The following is a 10,757-nucleotide window of genomic DNA, read 5'->3' as shown; positions in this document are numbered from 1 at the left end:
CGCATTCACACTGGAATTGTGGAATCCAAAACACACTAAGATAAACTAGTGCATGGTCCACTTAAAAACACTTTGAGCTCATCAAACACTTATACCCCCTTTTCCTTCTCCTCTAGACACCAAGAATTGGGGACATTCAAGTCTTAATCGCGCACATGAGTTCATGCGAGTCTGAATAAAAAGTAACTCATACATTTGACTTGTAGATTTTAACAGTAGTCATGATCATCTTTTATTGATTTTTATAAACAGCGAGTAGATTACATTTATGCTCCATACTTCTTCCCAATATACTTATAGCACAACTCACCAAAGTTCTTCAATAAGTATTCATTAAATCATTTTGTGGAGGCATTGGGGCTAAATCTCTTTTGAGTGAGATTTCAAAACAAATATTCAGAGACCTAAATATCTGGCAATTATTTCCTTCATGATAAAGAAAACATCCATCAGGTTTGTCATTTGGAACTATTTTAAAAGTGCAGTCCAAACAATTTAATTTAAAATAAGTCATGTAAAATGTATCTGTGCATCATGCTTCCCTATCTAGGCACATTCAGAGTCACATTTTTATGTTTCTTAAATAATTATTTTTAAATGATAACTATCAATATCAAATATCAAACAGCTGAACTGATACCTTTTACAGATTCCAATTTATTTATTCATTAGTATTCATTGGGGATAATGTCCCTAGAGAATAAGGTGTGTGTGTGTACAGGAAGATGGTAATCTTATTCTTCCTGCTATTTAGTCCATCACTGCCATGCAGCTGATGGAGCAGATTTTTTTCCCCCCATTTAAACAATGCCCTATATTATGAGCCAACACTGAAGAATGAATCACTTGGCAAGCAAGCCACCATCTTTACATTACCGGTATTGCTTGGCTATCCCTTGGTGCTTAGCATCAGCATGTTAAGCTCAGTGCATCTCTCTGAGTGGATGGGGCACTATGAGACAAAAGGAGTGCGTCCAGGCCCCGACACCGCGCCCCTGGACCGGTGTATGGCATCTTCCATGTGGCCGCTTCACCAGCAGTACACACCAGGCTGATTTTTAATGCTGATTTTACGGGACTGTGTGCAGATTACTTTCCCTTGTTAAAGATCTTTATGAAAACCCAGCCATAGCCTATTCAGCCTTGGAAGACACCCCCTGGCGTCCGCCGTCACGCTCACAGTTGTTCTCCACGGAGCCGTTGCACTTCCCTTCTGCCATCTTCTTCACATAATTAAGCGGTCCCGACCCCTCGAAAGCGGATGGATTTTTGAACGAGCCCCCGATCCTATCCCACAGGGTGAAGTACTGCCCATAGTTATAGTCAAAGAACAGGTGGTGGTCGGTGTGATGCGCTGAGCCATTAATGAACGGCTTCAAGGCCCGGGGCACACGAAAATCCCCATCGTGAATGGAGATCGTCCAGATATTGACCAGGACGTACAGAGTCAGGTAAACCACCTTGTGCAGCGGGAAGACGAAGGGGTAGATGTGGTAAGGCAGGCTCTGGACAAAGCCATCCACAGGGTGGAAGGCGTGGCTTGCAAACGGAGTGGGCACCTTCCAAATATGGTGAGGTTTGTGTATGTTCTGGGGAAGAAAGGAACGCAGCACCATTACTCTCCCCCACCCTGTCCGTTCACCTTCGCATCCTGCAAACAACCTACCTGGAAAATCCTTCTGACACTGGCGGTCATTTCAGACGAGGCTTCCTTCTTTACCCCCAAATAGTAATTTTTTAAAATATAATTTTATTGTCATTATTCAGGTGTTGCAGACCCTCTCCTCCTGTCCCCTGCTTCCACCCTCCGCCCCTGCCCGTAAGTTACATAGGTCACTTCCCATGTAGCACGGACTGAATATCATGTCCACATGTGTTCACCCACCCCCCTCCCTTCCTACGCCCCTTTACTCCTCCTAAAAGGGGGGAAAAGACAAAAAAACTAAACATGAACACCACCAACAATAACAGAAAATCCCACGTTTCCAGTTCCTGGGGCTCATTTCACCAGATAGTATCTTACGTGTTCAGAGGAGTTATGCCACGTAGGAGAGAAAGCATGGCCATGTGTCTCTCTGAGCTTGGCCTATCTCACTTAGCATGGTTTGTTCTAGGTCCCTGCAAATGACATCATCTTATTCTTTCTAGCAGATGTATAAACTTCCATTGTGTACATGTACATTTTAGTGACCCACCCATCTGCTCTTGGGCATTTGAGCTGAAATGACCATTTTAAGAACAGCCCCTGGGGACCCACAAAGAAGAGCGGGAACTTGATGCCCCCAGGATGAGGATGCCCCATGAGGATGAGCCACATGAGAGGAAATCTGTGGAGCTAGAGAAAGGACGCTACCTTGTACAGCAGTCTATGGTGCAGGCCGCGGTGGATGAAGTAGATCAGCATGTCCGTGAAGAAGAGGAAGGACACCACACTACCAGCCAGCTCCACCCAGCCTGGGAGGGCACAGGGACAGTGGAGAGTCAAGGTGTGTGTTCACTTTTTACATACAGGTGGGAGCCTGGGGTCATCCACTGTTCTGGACCCTTCCACCCATTACAAACCATGTTCTGGAATCTGGTCATCTGTACTTCTTTCTCGTATTAAGAATGGAAAGGTTTTTTTTTTTTTTTTTGCTGGTCTTGGGGCTTGAACTCAGGGCCTGGGCACTGTCCCTCTGGCTTTTTCTGAGTAGGTTAATAGAGATAAAAGTCTCTTGAACTTTCCTGTCCGGGCGGGCTTTGAAACGCGATCCTCAGACCTCAGCCTCCTAAGTAGCTAGGATGACAGGTGTGAGCTAGCAGTGTCCGGTGCTGGTTTCTTTTTGAACTTATATACAAGAACATGAAAATCATACATGCTAATGAGAGCTTGTTTCTTAGAATGTAATGATATGTATGAGACAGAAAAGGCTGGCCCCAAGATGGCTTTATCTCCCTACTTTGCACCAAATGGTTTAAGATTAGCCTTTACTCCTTTGGATCCTAATACTTCCTATACTTCACTGAGTAACACCACCCCAGAGTCGGGAGCCTCCTCTGCACCCTAATCATACTGTTCCCCAAACCACAACTTCCTCCTTTACTCTAAAGTCCAAGTATCACCTTAGCGTTCAACTTTTGTTCCCAAACAATCAACCTCTTGCTCTGACAGCGGGTTTTGGTGCCTATACGGCTGGGCTAACGGCTCAGACGCAGTGGCTCATGCCAGTGGCTCATCCCAACTACTCAGGAAGCCAGGAGAGAAAACAAGCCAGACTCCACCTCAAAAGCAAGTGGGTGTGACGGCTGCCTGCCTGGAATCCCTGCCACACGGGAGGCAGAGATAGGAGGATGGCAGCCTGAGACTGGCCTAAGCAACATGTTCAGGACCCTCTTTGAAAAGCAAGTAGTACAAGGTCCTGAGTTCAAATCCCACTGCTGCCAAAAATGAAAGATAAAGGTCTCAGATCTGCCAGCTACTTGCAGAGCGACGTGGGGAATTACCGGAGGTAATCAGATGACGCTCCTTCTTACCGTGCGGGGGCTCCCCCAGGTGGTCATAGAGCTTGCTGAACCCTCTGATCTCCAGCAGGAACAGGGAGACCGTGGGGAGGCTCATCCAGGGCAGGGCCCACATGGTGTACTTAATCTCCCTCGACACCTGATTCTGAAAATGAGGTCCCCAAGACCAGAGTCACCAAAACGGCTCAGACAGATGAGAGTAGCATCCTTAATCTGTCTTATTAAGGACCCCCTTCCAAACCTGCTCTACAAAAACTGTAACACATTTTTCTGTTACATTTAAATGAGAACGGAGTAGGAGAAAAAAAACGTTCCTTTTGTGCAGAGCAAATACAGGAATTATCTTAAATTCTGAAACCTTTTCTCCTCACGAAATCTGCAGTCTAAACCTCTATTTTGGGATATTATTTCTTTCATAATGGACCTCCATTCCATTTATTTACTTTCTTCTAACTTCAGTCCTTGGAGAAACTGACAAACAGAGACAGCTAAATGCTGGCCTGATTATAATCAGACTCAAACATGACAGAATTTGAATAGTGTGTCAAAGAAAAATACACAAAGTAAAAACATATTTCCATCTGTGAAAGTTGAACAGTATACCAATAATTACACAGACTAGTGCATTTATTATCCATTGATCACTATGAGAAAAGTATCTAACCTTTGTTGAGGACTGGGTTTTGAAACTACTTAATGGTATCCTATAACTACTTTAATTTGAAAAGCTCACAAGCATTATATTATTATTTTTGACTCTAACAGCAGTCAGAATAGGAAAGACTCTTACCTTTAAAAACTGCGGATGTTTCATTAATGAGTGATCAAACACAAAATAGTAGCTCAGTGTGGCAAAGAAAAAGTAGAGCGCATAAGCGCCAAGATTTGTTACGATCAGGAGACTGATGGTCTGCCGGAGGATGCTGTCCTCTGGCCAGGAGGCTGGGTAGACGTACGGCGTAAAAAAGTGGTAGTCCGCAAGCCCGAGAACAAGGTCCATCTCAGCCCCTAGATGGCAAACCCGGGCGGCAATTATGAGCACACCTACAGTTTTGTATAAATGATGGATGGGGCGGGGCGGGGTGGGGGGAGGTGGAGAGGGGAGGCGTGGCCTCCGTGGTAGAGCACTTGTCCAGAAGGGGGAAGAGGCCCTGGCTTCAAACCCCTGACCCATAACGGAGGACATGTCTACGGCCACCAGACACTCCTAGATGCTCTAGACCCACCATCCTGTTATAATACGGATCAAAGACACATGGCCAGTTTATAGAGCTGACCCAGGATCCATCATTGATGGCCTGTCTGTTCACCCTTCACTGCGCCAACTACAGAGAAAAACATACTTAGTGTTCTGAAACATCTCCTGTGTGGGACTCGAATTTCGGAGCAAAACTGGAAACTGCCTGGCCACATGAGCTTTCAGGCCTTCAGATAAGCTCGAAAAGGTGAAGAACATCCAGGTGTGAACTCAGATGGCCCCTGGAAAGGAGCTGGCTCCCTTTCTCCCTTTCACTTCATTAATGTCTACCTTGGAGACCCTCTTATCTCTGAACAGATAACACTCTTCTTTAAAAAAGAAGCAGTAGCACCGAGATAAAAATCACCTGACATGAGCTCTCCATTTAAAAGCAGATGACTCATTAGTGCATTTTGGCATATTGTCAGAGTTCTCATTTCAGAACATTTTCATCACCATGAAAGAAATCCCATCTCCCAGAGGGTGGGCTTCAAATCTGGGGTGCCTGGGACCCAGGACCACTAGTTCTTAAGGTAACTTGCCACCTGTTTCTGTCCTTAAGATCCCCATAAGGATTTATGGCCCAGCCTCTCCGTTTCTCTTTCCTTCTTCATGCAAACGCTCACTTCAGTGGCCGTTCTTCACGATCAACACAGCGATTCCTGGCATCTGTTTACAGATGCGGCCATTTACATATGGTTAGAAGTTTCACTTTCTGTCCCAGGGGATATCTCCCTGTTTCCCATTGGCTCTTGGTGGAACTGCAATAAGCTGTCACGGGCAGTGGTGGTTCCCACACCGTCCGCCCCGTGGCGCCTCAGAGCCACGCCCCAGCTCTTCCTACGCCCCAGCGCCACACTCCAGCCGGGCATCCCAGCTGTCCACCAGGCAGCCCTGAACCACGCGGGACATTTTCACATGCGGTTACATCCCAGGTGACACAACAGCAAGAAAACAAATCCGCCCCAGCCAGTACCTGCAGCGTGCACCCCCGCACTCGACGAGCAGCCTGGTTACTGCAGGCAGGGTGAGTCACCAAAGGAGTTCGAGCGCAGACCTGAAACAAAACCACCAAGAACGAAGACTGTGAGGCTGCGGCGGACCCACGGGGGACTGAAGTTACGCCTCAGAGGGGTCACCGCGTGTGCAGCTGTGGCACATGCTACCCAAGGGCTCTCTGCAGGCGTGTTGCCCTGAAGCCCCCCAACGGTCACCATGGCCCCTCACCACCACCTACGGAGCATCACAGGTCCCCATTTAACAGACAGGAGAGGACTTCCTGGCGCGCACCTGACTTACACTAACCTTATGATTGGGAGTCTTCTAGAAGCTCATTCTTTTCCCTCCTCTTCTCTATGAATCTGACACACTACATTGCCCAGACTGGTCTCAGTAGGCTCAGCCTTTTGCGTAACTGAGACTATAGATGTCTGCCAACATGCCTGTCCAGAAGAGCTCACCACTTATAGGGAGGTTAGCTCTTTGCATATGGTATGAGTTACAAATGTTTTTCTCTTACTGTGTCAGGAGCAAATACTTGGGCTCAACACTAAATGGTAGGTACTAACATACGCCCGTCATCTTATATACCAAAAACAACTCACAGAACACGTTATGAGGTGGAAAGCAGCATCGTTAGGGACTTTCTCTTGCAGACAGTGGGGAGGGGGCCTCGCTAAGGACCACGCATTAGAAACAGGAGCTATCATGCAAAGCGGGAGACCTGAGGGGCTGACTGGGAGCTGATTCTGGGCTGAGCGCAGGTAGAGGCTGGGAGCAGCAGATGCATTCCTCAGCCATGGGGCAGTCTCAGGCACAGCGAGAGGACCGAGGGTGGCGTCCAGGATGACTGGGGTTTAACCCGCCTGAGTGGAGGGGACAGGGAATCCTGGGAGGGTCTGGTGGTCCCACTGGATAAGCAGTGATGGCCTCCGTTTCAGTCTTAAATCCAGCTGCCGGTGGGTCACCTGGTCTCTGAGCCTGAGCAGCTAGACCACCTGTAGATATGCATGTCAGGTCCAAAAGTCAGCCTGGTAAACAGGCGAGGAGCTAAAGCTGAAGCGCGAAGGGGCCAGGACCGTCAAGGGCAATGAACAGCACAGCACAGCAGGTGCCCCAGCCACGGACACCACCGAGGGGTGAAAAGGGCACCGCTGCGCCTCTGACGTTCACTCAGAGTTGAAGGACTGAGCGTCTCCTCCCCTCTACCAGCACACCTGTCACACACGGAACACGCATTGAACACACTTGACCTGCTACGGTTCCACCTCCGCTGTCCTGCCAGCAGCACTAACCGCTGAACCGCCGCCAGCCCCGATGGCCAATCACACTGCAGACCAGCAGCAGGGGGGCGGGGCAGGGAAGCAACATCCACAGCATGATTTCGATTGTGTACAAATCCCGTTCCCCCAGTGAAGTTAAGATCACCAAGTGCTGGTGCCTCAAACTTGTCAGGCTAAGCCGGGCGCTGGTGGCTCACGCCTGTAATCCTAGCTACTCAGGAGGCTGAGATCTGAGGATCAAGGTTCAAAGCCAGCCCGGGCAGGAAAGACCGTGAGACTCCTATCTCCAATAAACCACCAGAAAACCGGAAGTGGCGCTGTAGCTCAAGTGGTAGAGCACTGGCCTTGAGCTGAAGAGCTGAGGGACAGCACTCAGGCCCAGAGTTCAAGCCCCACAACGTACCAAAAAAAAAAAAAAAAAAAAACTTGTCAGGCTTGCTACTCGGGAGGCTGGGATCAGGAACGATCACCGTTTGAGACCAGCACAGACGTACACACAGAAGACCCCTTCCCAATCAATAGTTGGTCATGCTGGTGCACTCTTGTCATCCCAGCTACGTGGGAAGGTGAGGACAGGAAAATCACAGTTCCAGGTCAGCCCACACAGCAAAGTCCACCGAATTCCATCTGGGGGGAAAAGCTGGGTGTGATGGCACTTGCCTGTGGGCCCCGCTAACACAGGAAGCATGTGGCAGGCAGACAGGGGTTCAGGTGTACACACTTGGACAAAAAATAAGACCCGAGACCTGATCTCAAAAGGCGCCAGTGTAAACAGTGGGGGTGGAGGAACGGGTCAGCCATAGAAAGCCTGCCTAGCAAGCACAAGGACCCGAGTTCAAAGTGCCAGGACTGCAAAACCAAAACAAAGCAGTCATTAAGTTGGGGGTGCCAGCTACAGTGCCACAGAGCTCCAGTTCAATCCAGCACGAGGATAGCAAGGAAGGCCGAAAAGAACTCAAGCGTTAGCTAAGAATCTTCTTCCTGTTTTTATATCACATGTAAGAAAGACCCCCTACCAGCATCTCAGTCCTTCACTTAAAAAAACCCTTTAATTTTGCTTTTACAGAAGTACCACACCGCTGTGTTAATGTGTGTACTCTCTGCACATAACTGCTCTAACAGCAAGCCAGTGCCCGGGGAAGAGAGCTGTCCCCTCCTTTAGATTTTGCTGAATTAAACCTGTTTTCAAATAATGCGACTTGCTGAGTGTAGTAAGGAGGGATCCATGAATATATTATTGCCATTTCTGACATTGCCAGTTAAACAGTAGGACTGTGGCTGTGGCTGGTGATGGTGGGCTTGCCCAAAGACCAGGTGTGAGCCACAGCATCGCCAAAACAAGTCAGCAAAACACTGGGCTCGCAGAGAGTAGCGTAACTGTTTTGCTTAACTTAAAAAAGAATAAATAAGAAGTGGCGCTGTGGCTCAAGTGGTAGAGCATTCACCTTGAGCTGAAGAGCTGAGGGACAGCGCCCAGGCCCAGAGTTCAGGCCCCATGACCAGCAAAAAAAAGAGAGAGAATAAATAAGTTTTTTCTTTGTTGTTGTTTCGTCTTACTTGCTCATTTATCTGTCTTTGAGAGGAAAAGAGGGAGGCACAGAAATGGAGAGAGAAAGTGTGAACCAATGCAGCCGTGGTACTCAGGGAATGACACCACTTGTGGGTGGGAATGGGAAGGAAAAACGGGGAGAGAGGGAGGGAAGGGGCGGCCTTGTCCAAAAGGAAATGCACTCTTCCCTGGCTTGTGTAAAACTACAACCCTCTGAACAGCATCTTACTACAACAATTAAAAAGTGAAGATAAAAAATAGGTAATAATGCCAGGATCTATTGAGAGCCAGGTATTATTTCAAACTCCTACTTCTTCCCTCCCCATCCCCTGTTTTGGAGACTTGGTCTAGTAAATGGCCCAGGTCGGTTTGGGATCTTCCTGTCAACATTCCACGCCACACCTGGTTTTTAATTTTTTTTTTTACCTCATCTAGTTCTGTCCTATAGGTCAATGTTGTACAAGGTCCTCTTTATCAATGGGTAACTGAGGCCAGGGACACTAACACTGGCTGTCACTGGCGCAGCTGGGATAAGGGGGCCTGCTCTTCCGGGGGGGGGCACCTCTCAAACACAGGACGGCGCTGACACGACTCCCTCCCCTGCAGGGCGGGGGGCTCAGGCAGCAGGTCAGAGGTCACCGGGTCACCCCCGCCGGGTGCCATCCCTGGGCCCCAGCGGGAGGCGGCCGCTACCCGCCGGTTCCCGGCTCCTCCGGGCATCACCCCACCGTCCTAATCCCGGCGCCTCGCCCAGCAAACACCGCAGGCACCTCCAGGCAGGGTGAGGCCCTGGCGCCCTGGGCGGGAGCCCGGAGGCCACGCCGGCCACTCATCGCGGACCTCGGGGCTGTGCGCCCGCGCGTCCGCGCCGCGCCCGGGTCACCCGCACAGGGGCCGCCCGCGCCCGGGTCACCCGCACAGGGGCCGCCCGCGCCCGGGTCACCCGCACAGGGGCCGCCCGCGCCCGGGTCACCCGCACAGGGGCCGCCCGCGCCCGGGTCACCCGCACAGGGGCCGCCCGCGCCCGGGTCACCCGCACAGGGGCCGCCCGCGCCCGGGTCACCCGCACAGGGGCCGCCCGCGCCCGGGTCACCCGCACAGGGGCCGCCCGCGCCCGGGTCACCCGCACAGGGGCCGCCCGCGCCCGGACACCCGCGCCCGGCCCCTCACCTGCCCCGCAGGCTTCCCCGGCCCGGAGGACGCGGCCGGCCCGCTGCGCGGAGCCCGCGGAGCCCGGCACTTCCGCGAGCCCCGCGGCGCGGCTTCCCCGGCCCGCCCGGCCCCCGCGCCTACCTGGAGGTCCCCGAAGCCCTGGAGGAGACCGCGGGCCTCACCGACCGCCCACGCCGGCGTCCGAGCGCTGGCCCGAGGACGCGAACCTGAAGCCGCGGGCCCGGGCCGGGCCGCCGCGGCCGCCAGCCAATCAGCGGCCAGCGCCATAAGCTGATATGACGGCAGATCGCGCGACCCGGCGGGGCGGGGCTCTGCCCGGTCACGTGAGCCCGCCGGCCACGCCCCCGCGCCCGCTCAGCTCGGGGGTGGGGGGAGCAGGAGGAGAGAACTAGAGTACCCGGATGGTGGCGCGCTGAGATGGAGTCTGAGGTTTAGCTGTGGGTGGCTTTGCTGTACTTGGCTGTGCTGTGCTCTCCCCTGCCCTCCCCCTCCCCTGCTCTCCCCTGCCCTGCTCTCCTCCCCTGCCCTCTCCTCCCCTGCTCTCCTCCCCTGCTCTCCCCATCCCCTGCCCTCCCCATCCCCTGCCCTCCCCATCCCCTGCTCTCCTCCCCTGCCCTCCCCATCCCCTGCTCTCCTCCCCTGCCCTCCCCATCCCCTGCTCTCCTCCCCTGCTCTCCCCATCCCCTGCTCTCCCCATCCCCTGCCCTCCCCATCCCCTGCTCTCCTCCCCTGCCCTCCCCATCCCCTGCCCTCCTCCCCTGCTCTCCCCATCCCCTGCTCTCCCCATCCCCTGCCCTCCTCCCCTGCCCTCCCCATCCCCTGCTCTCCTCCCCTGCCCTCCCCATCCCCTGCTCTCCTCCCCTGCTCTCCCCATCCCCTGCTCTCCCCATCCCCTGCCCTCCCCTCCCCTGCTCTCCCCTGCCCTGCTCTCCCCTGCTCTCCTCTCCTCTCCCCTCCCCTGCTCTCCTCCCCTGCTCTCCCCTCCCTTGCTCTCCTCCCCTGCTCTCCTCCCCTG

The 10,757-nt window shown here is 52.5% G+C and overlaps 1 protein-coding gene across 1 annotated transcript; it reads right to left on the bottom strand.

Moving 5' to 3' along the window:
- Positions 1–200: 200 nt before the first annotated feature.
- On the bottom strand, positions 201–9,970 carry LOC138824437 (lathosterol oxidase-like). The gene is made up of 6 exons (XM_070018289.1): positions 9,863–9,970; positions 5,715–5,795; positions 4,292–4,509; positions 3,514–3,646; positions 2,354–2,454; positions 201–1,589 (listed from the first exon to the last, which is right to left on the bottom strand). The coding sequence occupies exons 3-6, from the start codon at positions 4,499–4,501 to the stop codon at positions 1,134–1,136; spliced, it is 900 nt and encodes a 299-aa protein (XP_069874390.1). The 5' UTR covers positions 4,502–4,509; positions 5,715–5,795; positions 9,863–9,970; the 3' UTR covers positions 201–1,133.
- Between the last annotated feature and the right edge of the window lie 787 nt (positions 9,971–10,757).

This window comes from Dipodomys merriami, unplaced genomic scaffold, assembly GCF_024711535.1.
Source record: "Dipodomys merriami isolate MVZ:Mamm:240054 unplaced genomic scaffold, mDipMer1.0.p SCAF_129, whole genome shotgun sequence".
NCBI lineage: Eukaryota > Metazoa > Chordata > Mammalia > Rodentia > Heteromyidae > Dipodomys > Dipodomys merriami.
The sequence above is the reverse complement of the archived record's forward strand: the minus strand, read 5'-3'. Positions and strand labels throughout refer to the sequence as shown.